The sequence below is a fragment of the Theropithecus gelada genome, chromosome 1 (genome assembly GCF_003255815.1).
Source record: "Theropithecus gelada isolate Dixy chromosome 1, Tgel_1.0, whole genome shotgun sequence".
NCBI classification, from domain to species: Eukaryota; Metazoa; Chordata; class Mammalia; order Primates; family Cercopithecidae; genus Theropithecus; species Theropithecus gelada.
In genome coordinates this window covers 35,161,394-35,181,216 of record NC_037668.1, presented here as the reverse complement: position 1 = coordinate 35,181,216, position 19,823 = coordinate 35,161,394, and the positions used below count along the sequence as shown (strand labels likewise).

The 19,823-nt window shown below is 59.8% G+C and overlaps 2 protein-coding genes across 7 annotated transcripts in view; one reads left to right on the top strand and one right to left on the bottom strand.

Moving 5' to 3' along the window:
- The first annotated feature begins 1,275 nt into the window (after window positions 1-1,275).
- Window positions 1,276-6,481, top strand: TNFRSF25 (TNF receptor superfamily member 25). 6 transcript variants are annotated; one of them, XM_025395212.1, is made up of 10 exons: window positions 1,276-1,581; window positions 2,109-2,229; window positions 2,447-2,581; window positions 2,952-3,119; window positions 3,216-3,294; window positions 4,532-4,587; window positions 4,686-4,793; window positions 5,007-5,041; window positions 5,469-5,649; window positions 5,882-6,481. In XM_025395212.1, the coding sequence occupies exons 1-10, from the start codon at window positions 1,543-1,545 to the stop codon at window positions 6,208-6,210; spliced, it is 1,251 nt and encodes a 416-aa protein (XP_025250997.1). In that variant the 5' UTR covers window positions 1,276-1,542; the 3' UTR covers window positions 6,211-6,481. The 6 variants fall into 6 exon arrangements, with proteins under 6 accessions (XP_025250997.1, XP_025250987.1, XP_025250980.1 ...); XM_025395202.1 differs by having other exon boundaries at window positions 5,004-5,041; XM_025395195.1 differs by having other exon boundaries at window positions 4,512-4,594; window positions 5,004-5,041.
- Window positions 6,482-6,685: 204 nt separating this feature from the next.
- Window positions 6,686-19,823, bottom strand: part of ESPN (espin) — a 38,634-nt gene continuing 25,496 nt past the window's right edge. The window contains exons 8-13 of the mRNA XM_025395184.1: window positions 19,145-19,595; window positions 16,546-16,691; window positions 16,198-16,461; window positions 10,980-11,059; window positions 10,873-10,884; window positions 6,686-7,594 (exon numbers count right to left, since the gene is read on the bottom strand). Coding sequence (XP_025250969.1) covers window positions 7,447-7,594; window positions 10,873-10,884; window positions 10,980-11,059; window positions 16,198-16,461; window positions 16,546-16,691; window positions 19,145-19,595 — 1,101 coding nt within the window. The 3' untranslated portion in view covers window positions 6,686-7,446. The remainder of the gene's footprint in view (window positions 7,595-10,872; window positions 10,885-10,979; window positions 11,060-16,197; window positions 16,462-16,545; window positions 16,692-19,144; window positions 19,596-19,823) is intronic.

Sequence of the window (19,823 nt, the reverse complement as noted above, 5' to 3'; positions counted from 1 at the left end):
GGGCAGTAGTGAAGGGGCCTGAGGAGTGCCGTGGGGAAGAGAGGGTGACCAGAGCCACTCTGAATGGTGTCAGCCAAAGAAAGGCTCCCTTCCCCACCCTGTAGGGAGGTCTGAGCAGAGTGCCATTGACCAAGAGACAGTAGACAGCCTGCCTCATGGGGCGTGCCGGCACCTGCTTCAGTGGCTGCCCCCTGTGTGCATGAGCCGGATGCTGGGAAGGATCCCTGCCTACACCCGGGCCTGATTCGTGCTTTGCCAGACTGGATGGAGTGGAGGAGGCCCAGGCCACAGTACCACCTGACCTGCCCAGGCAGCCCCTCGTCACCTACTCCCCGAAGTTAACAGCTCAACTCGAATCCAGGGCTGGGCTCCCAGGCTGCCCATCCCACTTCTACCCTCACTGGCCTCCAGTGGGACTCGCTCCTGCCTCGCCCCCACCTTCCCAGTCCCACAGGCCACCCCTGGCTTGGGCTAGGTTCTGTAAAGTTACGTATTTATTGAGCTTTTGGTTCTTTTATAAAGACTTGTCTAGACTCCACTGGGAAGAGTCCTTTGCTTTGGGGTCCAGTGACTCGGGGCACTTGGATTCAGGGTGGCCTCTTTGCGTTCCTGTGCCCCTCCACATGCCACGGATGGGCCATGGATAGAGCTTCCCGTGGGAAGCACCTGGGAAGTAATGGGGGGTGGGGTGCCGCCAGACCAACATCCCCAGACTTCCCCACCTTCAGCCACCATCAGAACCTCTCCCCAGGTGCCCTCCTGGGATTCAGGGCTGAATCTCCCCAGTTCCCACACTCTTAGGAAGGTGGGTCCCCCATGGGGGTCCCTTCAGGTACTTTTTTTTTTTTTTTTTAAAGACAAAGTCTCACTCTGTTGCCCAGGTTGGAGTGCAGTGGTGTGATCTCGGCTCACTGCAACCTCTGTCTCCCGGGTTCAAACGATTCTCCTGCTCCAGCCACTTTAGTAGCTGGAACTGCACGTATGCACCACCACGCTGGGCTAATTTTTGTATTTTAAGTAGAGATGGGGTTTCACCATATTGGTCAGGCTGGTCTCGAACTCCTGACCTCAAGTGATCCTCCCGCCTCAGCCTCCCAAAGTGCTAGAACTACAGGCCTGAGCTACTGCGCTTGGCCCCTTCCGGTACTTTTGGCCCAACCCCCTCCATGGCTGGGGGCGCGGAGGCGGAGAAAGAAGTCGCTTGCCCTGGTTCTACTTTGAAGTGTTTCTCAGGGTTGGGGCGAGAGTCGGGGTAGGGACCGGGATGCAGCTCCATTCTGTGTCAGCGCTTCGCGTGTTCTCCTTGGCCTTTCCGCTGCTGCCAAATGAGTTCAGCTCTAGGCCGAGCAGAGGGGGCACCCGTTCGGACTCGGTTGGCCTCGGGCGGCCCCGCCTCCCCCCGCCCGCCAGGCGGGCCCTTCTCGACGGCGCGGGGCGGGCCCTGCGGGCGCGGGAGTGAAGGCGGAACCACGACGGGCAGAGCGCACGGAGCTGGGAAGCCCCTGGGCGCCCGTCGGAGGGCCGAGCGCGGCGCCGAGGGCCATGGAGCAGCGGTCGCGGGGCTCCGCGGCGGTGGCAGCGGTGTCTACGGTGAGTTGAGACGCAGGAGGCGAGGGGCAGTTTTGACCCTTGTCCCAAGAGCCTCCGTGAAGGAAGGGGCCCCGGGCGCAGTCTCCACTCCAAGCCTCCCTGTGGCTGGGCTGGCCACCCCTTCCAACCTCGTTAGAGGCTCCACCAGGGCGTAGCCCTTCCACTGAGAGGAAACTCCTCCCAGGAGGGTCTGGGGGCCCCAGGTAGAGAATGATCAGTGTCCCTCCCCCAACAGAAAGCATGGGTGGGGGTGTGGGTGCTGCCGTGTCCCTGCCCTGGTGGACGGGAAGCTTGTGAGAGGCTGGAAGAGCCCCTTCCTCTGGCTCTCCAAAGCCTGGTGTGTGCACAGGGGGAAGGAAGTTAGTCTCGTCTCCACCCATGGGCACCCCTTCTGCGGGGGGCCTGGGAAGTGGGCTGTTCTGTGGGCAAATGCTGGGGCCTCTGAAATGGCGGAGACCCGGCAGGGAGAGGCCCCACGTGGGCAGCTGCACTGAAAGTCAGCAGCACCTGTCCCCCAGGCGCTCCTCCTGGTGCTGCTGGGGGCCCGGGCCCAGGGCGGCACACAAAGCCCCAGGTGTGACTGTGCCGGTGACTTCCACAAGAAGAATGGTGTGTTATGTTGCAGGGGCTGCCCAGCGGGTAAGTGGCCACAGGGGTGGGAGAGGCATGGGACAGGCAGGGCTGGAGAGGTGGCGGGCAGGCCAGGGAGGTAAGAGGAGGCTGGCAGGGGAGGTAGGGGTAGGCTGACAGAGAAGTAGGGAGCTGGAGAGAAAGAGGGAGGGAGGGCAGGGTGGGAAGCAGGTTGAGGGTTGCTGGGCAGCCCCTCTGCCTGCCTGACCCCTGCCTGGTTCCACAGGGCACTACCTGAAGGCCCCTTGCACGGAGCCCTGTGGCAACTCCACCTGCCTTCTGTGTCCCCAAGACACCTTCTTGGCCTGGGAGAACCACCATAATTCTGAATGTGCCCGCTGCCAAGCCTGTGATGAGCAGGGTGAGGGGCTTCTCAGTGCTTGGCAGGGGGTTCCTAAGGACAGGCCTTTCTGAAGGAAGTGGCTGGCTTGGGCCCAACCTTGGGGTGTGAGGGTCCTGCACCCACCCTTGCCAGAACCCTCCACCCTGATCCTCCTTCAGGGTGCCCTTGCCCCTTCCCTCTTCCTGGTGACCTTTCCATCTCTCCATGTGCCTTGGCCTCTGGTCGGCCTCAGTCTCTGAGCTTCTCTCTTTTTTAGGGTAGCCCTGCACCTGTCTCTCTTTCACCTATTCCTGTCTCCATTATCTTGGGGGCGGGGGTCTGCCTCTGCCTCTCTATGGGAGCCTTTGGCCCTAACTCTCCACTCTCCATCTCCCTGCACCCCCACCAGCCTCCCAGGTGGCACTGGAGAACTGTTCAGCTGTGGCCGACACCCGCTGTGGCTGTAAGCCAGGCTGGTTTGTGGAGTGCCAGGTCAGCCAATGTGTCAGCAGTTCACCCTTCTACTGCCAACCATGCCTAGACTGCAGGGCCCTGCACCGCCACACACGGCTACTCTGTGAGTACCCCCACCCAGGGCTATCTACTCCCTGACCCACTTCTCTGCCTGCCCTACTCCTGTTCCATGCTGACGCATGCCTCTCCTGGACTGCAGGTTCTCGCAGAGATACTGACTGTGGGACCTGCCTGCCTGGCTTCTATGAACATGACGATGGCTGCGTGTCCTGCCCCACGTAATACCTAGCTGTCTTGGGATGGAAGGAAGGGCAGCTGGGAGCAGGGCAAGGGCCTGGGGTGGGGCAGGTGCTGCTGGTTCAGGAATAGGAAGAGGGGACAGGGAGGAGGGAACTTGGCCCTGTGTTGGATGGGCCCCACTTCAGGCAAACTTAGATGGTAAAAGAGAAATCTGCATCCTCCTTAGCCAGATAAATAAGGGTATATGCCTTCCCTTTCAGCCAGCATTCCCCCCAGTGATCCTTCTAGCCAGGTATTACAGATGATTTGTCACTTTTACAGACAGTCACATTGATATAGCTTTAAAACTTGGGCTGAAGGAGGGTGATGCTGCAGTGAGCTATGATCGTGCCACTGCACTTCAGCCTGGACAACAGAGCAAGATCTATTAAATAAATAAATATTAAATCTATTAAATATTAAATAAATATTAAATATATTAAAATAAATAGATAAATACAAAGGGCTGAGAGTCAGGATTGTGCTGCTAGTTCTCTAGGGGATCTTGGGCAAGTTTAGAGAATTCACATCTCTGATATGTGGTGTCCCTTTCTCAACATGGGATGTTAGCAGCTTCTTCACAGGCCTTTGATCAGAGGTAAGGGACTTTCTGTATCTGTTCAAGTCTTTTTTTTTTTTAGATGGAGACTTGCTCTGTCACCCAGACTGGAGTGCAGTGGCACGATCTTGGCTCACTGCAACCTCTACCGCCTGGGTTCAAGTGATTCTCCTGCCTCAGCCTCCCAAGTAGCTAGGACTTCAGGCGCCCACTACCATGCTGGCTAATTCTTTGTATTTTTAGTAGAGACAGGGTTTCACCGTGTTAGCCAGGATGGTCTCGATCTCCTGACCTCATGATCTGCCTGCCTCGGCCTCCCAAAGTGCTGGGATTACAGGTGTGAGCCACCGCACCCAGCCTTCATTCAAGTCTTTATTGAATATCTCCTATGTTCTACACACTGTTCTAGGTGCTGGGGATGCAACAGGGAACAAAATAGGCAAAATCCCTGTCCTTTTGGGGTTGACATTCTAGCGACTCTTCATATAGTCTAGAAGCTGCTCAATGAATAGTGTCTGTGGTTGTTATTGGGGCACAATGACAGGAACATTCTTGGGAAGAGTGAGGCTCACAAGAGAGAGGCCTGGGGAGGGAAGAGTCTCCAGGATGGAGCAGTCTTGGGGAGCCCCTCCTGGCATGCACCCCCTCATCCCTCAGGCCACCCCCGTCCCTTTCAGGAGCACCCTGGGGAGCTGTCCAGAGCGCTGTGCCGCTGTCTGTGGCTGGAGGCAGAGTAGGTGGTGTGCTGGGAATGCAAGTGGGAGAACTGGGATGGGCCGAGGGGAGGCGGGTGAGGGGGGCTACCACCCAACACCCACCAGCTGCTTTCAGTGTTCTGGGTCCAGGTGCTCCTGGCTGGCCTTGTGGTTCCCCTCCTGCTTGGGGCCACCCTGACCTACACATACCGCCACTGCTGGCCTCACAAGCCCATGGTTACTGGTAAGTACACAGACCCACACACACACACACACACACGCACGCAGAAGCCTGGGGTCAGGATGGGTAGCCCAGAGTCTACTCAACCCTGATACAGAAGGGGAAACTGAGGCAGGGGGTGCGGGGTGCAGAGGAACCCTAGAGGAGCTGTACCAGCACCCAGGTCCAGGAGGCTTGCCTGGTCGCTGACCGTACTGTCTCCGCGTCTGTCAGCAGATGAAGCTGGGATGGAGGCTCTGACCCCACCACCGGTAAGAACCTCACTGTGTGATTCTGGGCTGCCTTCTGGAGCTGGAAGATCAAGCCTTATTGTGATCCCCAGAGCTTGGCACGTGGCTAGCACAGGGTAGACCTAGTAGACAGAGGTGTTGCGAGCTGAGTCCTGCCCTCAAGGGGTGTCAGTCAGCTGGGGTTCAGACTTGTACACAGGAGCTAACAGTTCAATGGAAGGAGAGCCCCATGGTGCTGGGGGACAAGAGGAAGGAGGCGGGGGCAGGGGACTTGAGGCAGAAGCAAGAGTTCTGCTGGGCCACAGTGAGAGCTGGGCCAACTGTGGGAGGTATCACTGCGGGAGTGTCTGCTGACTGAACCAGGGACTGTTCCCTCCTGGAGAGGCACTGCAGGTAAGGGGCCTTACTTGACAAGCAGGGCTGACCTGGGGCCCCTCTTGGCTTCCAGGCCACCCATCTGTCACCCTCCGACAATGCCCACACCCTTCTAGTACCTCCTGACAGCAGTGAGAAGATCTGCACCGTCCAGTTGGTGGACAACAGCTGGACCCCTGGCTACCCCCAGACCCAGGAGGCGCTCTGCCCGCAGATGACATGGTCCTGGGACCAGTTGCCCAACAGAGCTCTTGGTAAGGGACATCAGTGGCCTGAGGCCTTGACCCCATTCTCCTGTCTGCGGTGGGAAGTTGTGGTTTCACAACGTGTTCCCTTTCTGCCCCCTAACTGACCGGGTCCGCCCCCTGTGCCCTGACCCGCGGGATCCAACGGGCTTCAGGCCTGGGGTACCCGCACGAACGCCCCTGACTCCACCTCCCGACCGCGGCCCACGTACCCCATTGGCTCTCTCTGGCCCTGCCCCAGGCCCCGTTCCTGCGTCCACACTCTTGCCAGAGTCCCCAGTCGGCTCGCCCACCATGATGCTGCAGCCGGGCCCGCAGCTCTACGACGTGATGGACGCTGTGCCAGCACGGCGCTGGAAGGAGTTCGTGCGCACCCTGGGGCTGCGCGAGGCGGAGATCGAAGCCGTGGAGGTGGAGATCGGCCGCTTCCGAGACCAGCAGTACGAGATGCTCAAGCGCTGGCGCCAGCAGCAGCCCGCGGGCCTGGGCGCCGTCTACGCGGCCCTGGAGCGCATGGGGCTAGACGGCTGCGCGGAGGACTTGCGCAGCCGCCTGCAGCGCGGCCCGTGACACGGCGCCCACTCGCCACCTAGGCCTCTGGTGGCCCTTGCAGAAGCCCTAAGTACAGTTACTTATGCGTGTAGACATTTTATGTCACTTATTAAGCCGCTGGCACGGTCCTGCGTAGCCGCACCAGCCGGCCCCACCCCTGCTCGCCCCTATCACTCCAGCCAAAGCGAAGCAGCATGAACGAATGTCAGGAGGGGGTCAAGACATTTCTCAGTTTCTCGGCCGGAGTTTGGCTGAGATCGTGGTATTAAATCTGTGGGGGAAAAAAAAATGGCTTCTTGGCGTTTCTGCGGGGCTGGGGTGTTAAGTGGCCTGGACTTTTCTCGAGGGAGTCGAAGGGGACGGGAATCTTGTCACCCCGGGGTCTGGCACCCATGGTGGAGTCCAGTGTGGCCTTAGCTCCCAAGCCTGCCCCTCCCGAGTCCACTCTGGTCCAATTACTCCCAGAAGAGAGCAAGTCGCGGCCACAGCGAGTGATGAGAGCGCTTTAATGGGGCTGCGAGGAGGCGGGGACAGGGTCGGGATGGGGTGTAGCAGTTACAGACACAGGGTCAGGGCCCCTCATCCTCCACTGACTCCACCGGGGCAGTGAAAGGGTCCTGGCAGCGAGTGGGTCTGGCTGGGGACGGGGCGTAGACTTGAGGGAGGTGGGGTCCCAGGGGCCCCAACTGAGGCCCGACAGGCAACTTTCATCTTTCTGGTAAACAAATGACTGAGAGGAAACCCTCAGCGGGGATAAGAAATGAGGCCCGGGCTAGGCCGGGCACAGATCTGGGTCAGGGACGGAGGGAAAACCCCTTCCCCGAGCTCGGGGCCTGCCTCCACCCAGGATGCGCCAGCGACGCCGGTTCCGGGGTGCGGGGGAGGGGACTGCATCCTGGAGGGGGCTGAGCCCCGCAGGAAAACAAAGTCACCACCCACAGGGCTGGGGAGAGCTCTTCACTCTTTGATATTCAACGAACATGCAAATATATGTAAGTCGGCATGCAAATAAGCAGCATTTTTTGTTGTTTGCATCAGCAGCTTGGGCACTTATTCGGGGCAACTGGGGCGGCGTGTGCACTCCAGTGTTGCCAAGGGCTGGGGATGCGGGGCCAGGATGGGGAGTCGGGGGTGTTCCAGCGCAGGAGGGGTGGGCTGTGCGGCTCCCAGCCCTTCCGCCGGGGCCTGGCTGGCTGGGGCTGGGGCGGGGGGGCCCCTCCGAGCTGCAAGGCTGCGGGCAGGAGGCCACAGCCTCTAGTACTTAGCGATGTCCCCCTTCTTCAGGATGACCTGTCGCTGCCAGGGCGCCAGCTTGCTCTCATCGTAGCCCAGCGTCCGCAGCTTCTCTGACTGCTCCTTCTCCCGCCGCAGCTCCTCCTGCTTCTGTCGCTCCTCCTCTTTCCTGAGGCGGTGGGGGAGGGGGGGCAGACCCGGTGAAGTCTGGGGCCAGATACCCAGGCTGGCAGAAAGGGTGGGGCCAGGCACCAGGCAGAGGCCAGGTCACCCATGCAAGGGGAGGGTTACTGAGGGCGCGGCCTGGGTTGCTGAAGACAGAGGGGCTAGATTGGGGGCAGAATGGGGTTACTGGAGCACAGGGGAGCTGTGTGAGTGGGAGGCTGAGGCTGGATTATTGTGGGCTGGGGTGTTACTGGAAACAGAGGTGCTGGGTCACTGTGTGGCACCGTGTGAGGAGGTGGTGTTGCTGGGGTGCAGCAGCAAGATTACTGGGATCAGGACTTCAGTTGTTGGGGAGCTGTCAATATGAAGTATTGAGGACTGGGGTGGGGCTGCTGGGGACCAGAGAGACTACATAATTGAGAGACAGGGACTGAGAATTAGAGACAGGTTATTAGAATGTAGAGGGTAGATCTGCCCTGTTGACAGAATAGTCACTAAGCACATGTGGCTGCTGAGAATTTGAAATGTGGCTGGTCTAAACTGTGATGGATTGCAGGTGTAAAATGTGCATGATATTTCAAAGACTAAGTTTTATTATTATTATTATTATTTGAGACAGGGTCTCGCTCTGTTGCCAGGGTGGAGCACAGTGGTCAGATCATGGCTCACTGCAGCCTCGACCTCCTGGGTTCAAGTCATCCTCCCACCTCAGCCTCCCAAGTAGCTGGGACCACAGGTGTGTGCCACTACGCCCAGCTAATTTTTTTTTCTTTTAATTGAGTCGGAGTCTCGCTCTGTCACCTAGGCTGGAGTGGCACAATCTCAGCTCACTGCAACCTCCACCTCTGTGGTTCAAGCGATTTTCCTGCCTCCGCCTTCTGAGTAGCTGGGATTACAGGTGCACGCCATCATGCCCAGCTAATTTTTGTATTTCTAGTAGAGACAGGGTTTCACCATGTTGGTCAGGCTGGTCTCGAACTCCTGACTTCAAGTAATCTGCCTGCCTTGGCCTCCCAAAGTGCTGGGATTACAGGTGTGAGCCACTGAGCCCAGCCTGCCCAGCTAATTTTTTAATTATTTTTTTGAGATGGAGTCTCCCTCCATTGTCTAGGCTGGAGCACAAAATGGTGCTATCCCAGCTCACTGCAACCTCCGCCTCCCGGTTTCAAGTGATTTTCCTGCCTCAGCCTCCCGAGTAGCTGGGATTACAAGCATGCGCCACCACACCCACCTAATTTTTGTATTTTTAGTAGAGACGGGGTTTTACCATGTTGCCCAGGCTGGTCTTGAACTCCTGACCTCAGGTGATCTGCCCGCTTCAGCCTCCCAAAGTGCTGGGATTACAGGTATGAGTCACTGCGCCTGGCCCCACGAAGCTAATTAAAAAAAATTTTTTTTTGCATGCCTGGTGTGGTGGCTCGCACCTGTAATCCCAGTACTTTGGGAGGCTGAGGTGAGTAGATCACCTGAGGTCAGGAGTTGGAGATCAGACTGACCAACATGGCAAAACCTGGCCTCTCCTAAAAATACAAAAATTAGCTGGGCATGGTGGTAGGTGCCTATAATCCCAACTACCTAGGAAGCTGAGGCAGGAGAATCGCTTGAACCCAGGAGGTAGAGGTTGCAGTGACCCAAGATCATGCCATTGCACTCCAGCCTGGGCAACAAGAGCGAAACTCTCTCTCAAAGAAAAAAAAAGAAAGGCCAGGCGTGGTGGCTCATATCTGTAATCCCAGCACTTTGGGAGGCCGAGGCAGGCGGACCACAAGGTCAGGAGATCGAGACCATCCTGGCTAACATGGTGAAACCCTGTCTCTACTAAAAAAAAATGCAAACAAATTAGCTGGGCGTGGTGGCCGGCGTCTGTAGTCCTAGCTACTTGGGAGGCTGAGGCAGGAGAATGGCCTGAACCCGGGAGGCAGAGCTTGCAGTGAGTCGAGATCGAGCCACTGCATTACAGCCTGGGCGACAGAGTGAGACTCCATCTCAAAAAAAAAAAAAAGAAAAAGAAAAAAGAAAAAAAGACCAGGCTTGGTGGCTCACGCCTATAATCCCAGAACTTTGGGAGGCTGAGGCGGGTGGATCACTTCAGGTCAGGAGTTTGAGACCAGCTTGGCCAACATGGTGAAACCCCGACTCTACTAAAAATACAAAAATTAGCTGGGTGTGGTGGCACATGCTTGTAATCCCAGCTACTCAGGAGGCTGAGGTAGGAGAATCGCTTGAACCCAGGAGGTGGAGGTTGCATGAGCCCAGATCACCACGGCACTCCAGATTGGGTGACAAGAGTGAAACTCCGTCCCCAAAAAAATTTTTTTTTTTTTTTTTTCCAGAATGAGGTCTCACTGCATTGCCCAGGCTGGTCTCAAACTTTGGGGCTCAAGTGGTCCCCCTGCCTTGGCCTCTCAAGGTGCTGGGATTACATGTGTAAACCACCATGCCTGGCCAAAGACTTATTTTACAAGAGGAATATAAAACATCTCACTAATTTTCATATTGATTATGTGTCAAAATAATATTTTTGATATTTTGTGTCAAATAAAACAGTACTAAAATTTTTTTTTTTTTTTTGAGACGGAGTCTCGCTCTGTCGCCCGGGCTAGAGTGCAGTGGCCGGATCTCAGCTCACTGCAAGCTCTGCCTCCTGGGTTCACGCCATTCTCCTGCCTCAGCCTCCCGAGTAGCTGGGACTACAGGCGCCCATCACCTCGCCCGGCTAGTTTTTTGTATTTTTTTAGTAGAGACGGGGTTTCACTGTGTTAGCCAGGATGGTCTCGATCTCCTGACCTCGTGATCCGCCCATCTCGGCCTTCCAAAGTGCTGGGATTACAGGCTTGAGCCACCGCGCCCGGCCTAACAGTACTAAAATTAAGCTCACCTATATCCTTCTACATTTTCACTGTGGCTACTAGAAAATTTTAAATTGCATCTGTGGCTCACATTATATTTCTACTGGACAGCACTGGGCTGGGTGAGATTACTAGGGGCAGAAAATACATTCTGAGGGCCAGTCAAGGTGATTGATACTGGGGTTAGGTTAATTGAAGGGTAGAAAAGGCCATGCTAATAGGAGGCAGGGACTGAATAACTGGGAGCAAAGTTATCAGAGCATGAGAGAGAGATTCTGGGGGACAGCGGGCTGGGGCATTATAAGGAGGAAAGAGGCTTTGTACAAGGACTAAGAGACAGGAGGATGCACTCAAGTTGGCCTGGATGAAGGGATGACCCTCTGCGACCTGGGTGGGGGTAAGGGTGGCAGGTTGGGGCCAGCCCTGCACTCACCGCTTCTGCTCCCTGGAAGGAAAAAGAGAGTGTCACTTGGTCCCTCCACCTCAGGGACGCAGTCAAGACACCCCGCCAGGCCAGCCTCTGCCTGACCCCCAGCTCACCTCTCTTCTTCCAGCTTCTTCCGCAGGAGGTCCCGCCTCCAGGCGGGCATGCTGGCCAGCCGGGCCTCCTCCTCCTCCTCCTGAAACACAACCACAAAGCTTCAGGGCCTGCAGGGGCTGGGAGATAGGGGGTACCCTCAACCTGGGGACCTGAAGGAGTCAGGGTCACAGGAAGATACCCTTTTGATGAACTTCTGTGGGACAAGTGGATGAAGTGCCTGGTCACAGCCCCTCAGAGCTGGCCTCCTTTCCCCTAGTAACCCAGACCCTTGTGTCCTACAGGAGGCACTAGAGAGATCAGAGCTGAGTGGGACAGAAGCAGAGAATAAGTAGCTGGGACCCAGATGTCCTGAGCGTGATTCCCCACAGGGGCAGGTGGCCAATGGCCACAGGCCCAAGACCTCTGGGCAGATGCAGATGTGGGCCCCCGCCCAGCCTCTTGGCTCAGGGAGACTCCGGCTGCCCCTGGCTCCCCTGCGAAGGACCTTCAACCCATGGTTGCCCTCTTCCCACAAGAGTGGACATGTGCTGTACATTTGTGGGGCTGCAATGACATCGGGGGCAGGTGTGGTGGCCAATGTAGGCAGTTTACAGCAAAGAGTTTTATTTATCGAATGTTACAGAGGAGAAAGGGTCTGTACACGGCACACTTCACACGGAACACTGCACACGAGGCTCCCTTGACCTCAGCCAAGGAGGTAGCTGTGAACTCCAGTGGAAAACCGGAGAGCAGGCCACACTGCCACAAGGGGGAGCCGCAGCCCCTCACTCAGAGGGGCTTCTGCTGCCTGGCTCCACACAGAGCCCAGCAATGCCACGGGGCCAGAGGGGGACACCTGGTTTGTTCTGTGCGTGCCCTGCCTATGCGACCAATGCCCCACAGCCTGCCACGATGGGACCTCAGAGGCTGAGGCAGCCTGGTCCTGGGCCCTCCGGGCTGCTCAAGGCCACAGTCCTGGGTTCTTCCTGCTGCTTCCGGCCTCTGGAGGGCGTCAGACAGGCGTCCAGACCCACGTTAAGACGCTGGAGGGTGAACTGCGAATTCCGAATTCCGCTGCTCAGATGTCAAACAGCTCTGCCTCCTTCTCCTTCCAGAAGGAGAAGCTGCGGTCGATGTAGCGGCAGATGTCCTCGTTGCTGAACTCGCCCATCTCAGACACCAGTTCCAAGGGGTCTTCGGAACCAGGAGAGTCTGAGGTCGGGGGACGCGCAGCAGGCGGGGGCGGCGGCTGCGGCGCAGGGGCCAGGGCCTCGGGCTGCCCCTCGGGCAGGACCCCTGTCTGAACTGGAGCGGCCTCTTCGGTTAGCTCTCGTTCTTTCTCTTCCTTTTTCTTCTCCTGTTCTTCTGGGGCTGGCTCAGCCTCCAGGCCATTCCCGAAGAACCGGTGCCTGAGGTCCTCGAAGCCGTCGCTCCAGCCGCGCTTTCCGGCCTCCACCTCCTCCAGCACCACGCGGTGGAAGAGGCGGATGCGCTCCCACGGGTGGCTGCCCAGCCGGTCGAACATCTCGTAGCACAGTAGGTGGCGGAACTTGCGCTCCTCGCGGCTCAGGCCCATCTCGAGTAGCTGGAAGTAGCCGAGCATGAAGAGGTCCAGCGTGAGGCTGTCGTAGCGCGGGGGTGCGCCGCCGTCCAGGGGCGGCAGGAAGTGCTGGGGCCAGTACAGGCCGTGCGCCAGGCCCGGGCTTGCCGGCACGCGCCGCAGCAGGCTCCGCCAGTGACCCAGCAGCTTGCCTACCGCCTGCCGCTGCCTCAGCAGCTGCCGCAGTCGTTCGTCGGGACCGTGGGCTGCGCCGTCGCTCGCTGGCAGCCGGGGGGCGTCCGTGGCCTCCAGCTCCGGGCCGGCACCGGCGGCCGCCACACGGGGCAGCAGTCTGCGTAGGCGCGCCTGGGCGCGGCGGCCCGGGCCGCGGAAAGCCCAGCGGCGCCAGTGCTCCAGGAAGAGGTAGACGATGCGCTCTTTGCGCAGGTCGAGGTAGTCCTGGACGCCGCGCAGCTCCGTGCAGAGGGGCGGCCGGCGCGCCAGCTGCTCGGGCTCAGGCAGCGCCGCCTGGCGATCCTTTGCCTCGGGCGGGCCCAGGGTGCCCAGGGGCTCCCAGTCGGCCAGCGGGCCGTGGGCGGCGCCGGCGCTGGGCTGGCCAGAGCCGGCCGCCACGTAGTCCTCCTCCAGGATGGGCTCGCGGCCCGGGGCGCCAGAGGACTGCGGGGGCTTGCGGCGCGGACAGCGCGCGGGCTCCGCGCCCCGTGCGCGCAGCTCGTAGGCGGCGCGCAGATGCTGCACTGAGACGCCGCACTCGAGGATCTCGCGCGCCACGGCCTCGCGGCACCAGCTGAGCGAGTGCGAGCGGCCCAGGCACAGCGGTCCGGGCCGCCAGGGCGCGTCGGGCAGCGGCGCTAGCGGCTGGCCGGTGTCAGCGGTCAGCAGTTCCGCCAGGTGCGCAGGCCGGCCGCCCAGCGCGGCCAGCAGCGTGGCCATGCTCTTGAGCAGCGTGGAGATCTTGCTGCACCAGGCGGGCAGGCTGACGGCGCGGCCATGCATGCGGCGCGGGTCGACGGTGAAGCGCGGCGCCGACAGGGCGGCCGAGATGGGCAGCAGCTGCTCCAGCTCCAGCTCCAGTTGCTCCAGGCGCGCCTCCAGCTTCTGCGCCTTGTGCAGCACCTGCAGGTTCTCGATTTGCTGCTCGATGCGGAGGATGTCCGCCTCGGTCATGAGCTCGCCGAAGGGCCCAAGGATGGCGTTGTGCTCGCGGGAGTACCTCCAGCCCTCGCGGGGGTAGCAGCACGAGCTGGTGGCCGTCAGCTAAGGCGGGGAAGACAAGAGAGGGGAGGGAGGCGCGTCTCCCTCTGGCCCAGCTCCCGCAGTGGTGCCGGGAACCTTTTGCATGTCCTGGGTGGTGTAATGGCTCCGCGGGGCTGCATCTGCAGGGAGGGACCGCGCCTGGCCGGCGGGGGGTGACGCTGGGGCGTGGCTTCGGCCGAGCCGCCGCTCCGGGCTCTGCGGAGTGTCCACTTTGGTCGCTGGCGGGGGGCACGGCCGGTCGCTGGTCGCTGCTGCGGCGGCAAGGAGAACAGGCCGGCAGACGGGGTCTCCATGCCTGGCTTGTTGGCTCATTACACCACCCAAGGAACTTGCGAAAGGCGTTGAAACTGAGAGGCGCGGTGGCCCTCCCCAACCAATTCGAGGGCGGCTATTGTGAGGCCTCTCCTCCCAGACTCATGACCCCTTCTCGAGCTCCCCTGTGGCCCAAGCTTTCCCGCTCCCTGTGGTCAGTGTTTTATGTGCAGAATGAGAGGCCACTCTGCTCTTAAAGAGGCTACAGCTGCAGCTTCCACTGAGCTGCCCACCCACCACCCCCATCCTGCTGGACAGCTGGGCACCGTAATATTCTCATTTGCTCACTTTTCTCCACCTCTGATGTCCAGTTTTCCCCCCTGGGCCTGCCATCACCTCCCCAGAGGTCCCTGATTCATCTTGACCCTATGCGATCCACTCCCCACATACAAAATAGGAAGCAGCCTCTTCCCTGCTTAACACTCCCCCCACCCGGCTCCCTAGTGCTCCGGGAGAAAGTCCGTTCTCTTCTGGGCCGCTGGCCAGATCTTGGTAACCTGGCCCCCACTGAGGTCTCTCCAGCTTAGCAACCCCCTTCCTCCAGGACAGTCAGGGCCACATCCACTGTCACTTCCAGACTGCCCTGTCCCACCTGTGGCTCTTCAGTCCACTCTCCTCCTGGCCACCCCTCACTCATCTTCTAAGTCTCACCTTAGACATCACCTCTTCCTTCCCTAACACACCCCCCAGCCCACATATAAGGTGGTCAGTTAGGGTTGCCCCAGTCCCTTCCGTTCCCCATTGCAGCTGGCTGTGTTGCATCAGCCCAGGTACTTCACTGCCACCCACTCTCACACTGCCCCATTTTTTGTGCTCAGTGACTCGCACACATGTCCGCAGCCACCTTAGAGCAGGCCTTGATATGTTCACCATGAATCCCCAGAGGCTACAACAGTGTGTGGGGCACATAAATGGCACTCGGGGGCCAGGCGTGGTGGCTCACGCCTGTAATCCCAGCACTTTGGGAGGCCAAGGCAGGTGGATCACTTGAGGCCAGGAGTTCGAGACCAGCCTGGCCAATCTCTACTAAGAATACAAAAATTAGCCGGGCATGGTTGGTGGGCATCTGTAGTCCCAGCTACTCGGGAGGCTGAAGCGGGAGGATCGCTTGAACCCAGGAGGCGGAGGTTGCAGTGAGTCGAGATCACACCACTGTACTCCAGCCTCAATCACAGAGTGAGACCCTGTCTCAAAAAATAAAAATAAATGGCATTTGGGGAACAGTTGTTGGATGAATGAAAGGCAACTCATCCTGCCAGCGGGTGCTGATCAGCCCACCTTACAGAGAAGGAAACTGAGGCTGGATGAGGCTCAGTATTGGCAGCTGGAAGGTGGCAGTGCAGCAATAGAGCCCATGTCCCTAAGACTGAGACCAAAGCCCTCTTGGCTATGCAGTGTGGTCCTTGGACCAGCGTCATCAGCAGCCTCACCCAGGAGCTGGCTAAAATGCAGAGCCTCAGCACCGCCCAGACCTCCTGAATCTGAACAGGCCTTTTAACTAGATCCCAGGTGCTGGGCACGTGAGGGAGAGTCTGAGAAAGGCTGCTGTCTCACTTCCAAGGACAGGCTGCTGGGAGTGTGTGTGGAGACTGGGACAAGCCCCAAACGGGGGCCTGCCACCCTGCTTTCCACAAAGAAAATGGCCAGGCACAGTGGCTCATGCCTGTAATCCCAGCACTGGCCAACATGGTGAAACCCCATCTCTAATAAAAATACAAAAAAATTAGCTGGGCATGGTGGCACGCGCCTGTAATCCCAGCTACCTGGGAGGCTGAGGCAGGAGAATCACGAGCATGGGATTGAACCCGGGAGGCGAAGGTTGCAGTGAGCCGAGATCGTGCCACTGCACAACAGTCTGGGCAACAGAGCGACTCTGTCTCAAAAAAAGAAGAAAAGAAAAGAAAAGGAAGAAAACAAAGAAAAAGAAAAGAAAGAAAAGAAAAGAAAGAAAGAAAAAGAAAGAGAAAGAAAGAAAGGAAGAAAAAGGAAGAAAAAGAAAGAAAAAGAAAAACGGGAGGCCCCGAGGTTGGGGTTGGGAATGGCATGGGGGATGGGCTGTGCATCCAGATGCAGACCCCAGGGCTCCCTGGGCACCCCGCCCCACCCACCTTCCGCCTCTGCTCCTCCTCCTCCTGCATCTTCAGCTGCAGCTTGCGCACCATCACCTGGCGCTTCCACTCGGGGATGGGCCGGCCCTGCTCATCGTGCGTGGGGATGAGCGCCTCCACGTCCAGCTGCACGCCCGGCGCAGGAGTAGTGGGCGGCACCGGAACCAAGCTTCCATTGAGCATCGGCTGAAACCCCGCAGCTGGCGGTGTGGGGCTCCGGACTGGTGACAGTGCAGGTGACACAGATGGCAGCGGTGAATCGGGCTGCAGGGAGAAGCGGTGGGGCTGAGCGCCCGGTGGCCTGGGGCCAGGGAAGCCGGGTCGCAGGCTCCTGCCAGGCCCGCCTACCTGGAAGGCCGGCTGCCCACTGCCTGAGAACACTGTGGTCAGCCCCTTGCTTTGCGGCGTAGGCTTCAGGCTCTTGCCAGCCTTAATCTCAGCCAGTAGCTCCGAGTTGTCGCCCGTCGGGGACATCATGTTGAAAGACTTGGTGCCTATGCAGAGGCAGGAGATGAGGCACTGGCCAGGGTGGGGCTGCATCCCTGCCACCCCTCACCCGCCCCTCTGCAGCCCCCTTCCCAAGCCAAGATTGGCTGGGTGCCCATCCTCGGCCCCAGCAGGCAGCTCTCCAGATCCCAGGTCCCACAGGCTGCTTTCAGGGCCCCCAGAGGCGGGCCCTTGGTTCCCCGACTGTGACAACCCCACTATCCTCCCCACCCTACTCACGGGGTGGAGGGCCCCCGCCTGGAGGACCCTGGGAGTTCATGGTGGCTCTTGGGCATATGTCCCCGCCCAGCCACTGACTGCCCAGCTCCGAAACAATACCTGGAATCAGCCACCCGACCTTTGTCCCAGGTTCCCTGGCTCAGCCCGGCTGGGGTGGAGCCTCCCTCTGGCCCTCTCCCTACATCAGCAAAGCCTCAGTGACCCTTGAACTGAGTCAATTGGGGCCTCCATGGACATACAGAGTCCGGACCCTGGAGTGTCAGTACCCACCTGGTCCCCTCCCTCCCCACCACACCCACAGACAGACGCACAAGCAGACACATTGTTTGCAAGCCGGGAGCACATTTATGGCAAAGCGAGGCTCAGCTCTATGGGCCCAGGAAAGCAGGGCCCTTACTGAGGCTACGGCAGGCACCCAGGAAGAAGGGCAGGTGGGTAATATGCAAATACACAGGGCACAGGGTGCATTTTCCAGCTTAGCCGGAGGAGGCAAATGGAGATTTGGAGAGAGGTCTCTTGAGCCCCGATGAAGGGGTCAGGTCCGGGAGGGAGGAACAAAATGGGCTGACAGCTCTTGGATTCCCAGACTGGGGATCCTAGAGTACAGTCACAGGGAGGAAAAAGAGGAGAAAGGGAAAATCGGTGTGGCTGGCTCATTTATTTAGGCAAAACCACCAGCCAGGCGCAGAATGCTTAGGTGCGTATGTGGGTATGAGGGTAGGTATGAGGTGCAAGGGCCCACCCATGCATCGAGTTTCTCTCGCCTGCCAGCCCCTGCCCTTTCCTCGAGTCTGGGCCCCTCCTGCCTTGCTTTTCCTGCCTCTTCCCCCCACCCTGCGCCTCAGCCTCAGCCAGGAGCCGCGCACGCAGCTACTCACTCTTCCTGTGCCTCAGGACTCTCACTTCTAGGGACCAAGAGGAGAGAAGTGACAGTGGAGTTAGGAGGTAGAGGGGGCCAGGATGAGACTGGGACAGCAGGGGACAGGGAGCGGGCCAGGGAGAGCGGGGAGGGGGAGTGGAGAAGAGAGGAGGAGCTTTTCTGCCCATCTGGCTCTGGCCCCGGCTGCTCTGGGGCCTCATGAGGGTGGTCCATCGAGTTCCCGGCTTGGCTGGTGCCCCTGAGGGCTGGACAGGGCCACCACTGGCTCTAGCCCCTAGCAAGGGCCTCCACCTTGGCACTGAGTTGTGGTAGGGCACCCAGCCCTGGCTGTGCTGGGTGGGGGTGTCTGGGGAAGTCCAGAGTATTTTTCTCTGCCCTTAGCTTCAGCCCTGCTGCAGGCTGTGGAGGGAAGGAGGAGGAGGCTCGGCAGGTGCTGGACATGCTTCCATGGGCTCTGGTCTGCAGGGGCTGGGGCTCCACAGGAACCGTAGGGGGACAAGCTCTGCTCTGCACTCCTAATCAGGGAGACAAAGCTTTGGAGGGTGCCACTAAGCATGATCTCTGCCCTGAGTGGCTGCGTGAGGAAGGCATCCCAGCCAGGCTGAGATGGGAGCACCACATCTAGACACCCTGTCCTGGGCCTTCTAGGTATCCTGGCAGGGGGACACTGTCCCACCCTACAGAAAAGCAGCCCAGGAATCCTGCACCAGTCTAGCTCTTAAAAAAGGATGCCTAGAGAAGTCACTGGGGAGGGAGGGGAAAACATTGCCCCCATAGCCAGGCCCCGGGTGGCCCAGGGCCCCTGGCAGGAACTGGCTAGGAAGAGTTGCTGGCATATCTAAGAAGGCTTCAGGTCTGTGCTGCTTGGAAGGACAAGAGAAAGACATGGAGAGAGGAAGAGAGGCTCAGGATAGAGGGGGGCAGGGGGAAGAGTGGCCAGCTGCGGGGCCTTTCTGAAGCTGGTTCTACTTCAAGTGTTCCTCCAGCACCAGCTCATTGGAAACGCCAGCGCCAGAGCTGGGAGACCCTTTCTAGCCGGTGGGAGGCAGGCCCAGAGAGGGGAGGTGACTTGCCCAGGCCACACAGCTAGGGGGTGGGAGGCAGGCCCAGACTGGGGAGGGGACTTGCCCCAGGAGCACAGCCCGGTCCTGCTTTGGCAGGACCTCGAGCAACCCAGAGCCCTCTCTTAGGGTCAAGTACTCAATGGGGTAGGGGTGGCCAGAAGAGCATGTAGAAGAGGAAGGACCCGGGCAGTGACAGCTGGGGAGGGGGCGGTGTCTAGATTTCCCTCCCCTTTCAGGGCTAGCGCCGCCCCCCACCCCTCAACCTGCTCCTACTCACTGCCGGTGGACGAAGAGGAGCGGCGCTGCCCGCAGCCAGGGCCAGCGCCCTCGAGGGGCAGAGGCGGGGCCGGTGGCAGCGAACTCCCGGCCTCGGGCAGGGGCGGCGGGGGCGGCGGTGGCGGCGGTGGCAGCTCCCTGGACGCCTTGGGGTCCGCCGCACAGCCGTTAGGCACGTGGTTCCCTGGGAGCAGCGCCGCCTGCGGGGGAGCAGAGGGGCCTTCGAGTGAGCCGCGGACGGCAGGGCCAAGGCGCGGGCAGCCGGCGGGCGCGGGCTGGCAGGCACGCACCTCCTCGCTGTGCGCCATGCCTGGACGTGCGGCCAGCGTCTTGCCCGGGCAGCGGCCCAGCTGCCGGTAGTAGTCCCCCGTGCTGGGCTGCTTGCTGAAGGCGCGGGGCTTGCGGCCGGAGTCCTGCCTCCGCAGCCCGTCGTGGCGGTCGCAGGAGCTTGGCTGCGGGAAGACAGTGACCGGTGGGGCTCGGGCACCTGCCGGGTAGGCGCCCCCCACGCCTCCCCACCCAGCCGTTCACCTCCTGGGGACTCGCGGCCAGCGGCCGTCGAGGGGTGCAGCAGCCGTCTTCCTACATCCCCTGTTCTCAGGGCGGGCACGGGGAGAGGGTCATGGGGGTGTCGGTGGAAGGGCAGGCTCCGCCCGCCTTACAGGGAGGGGTTCTGGGCA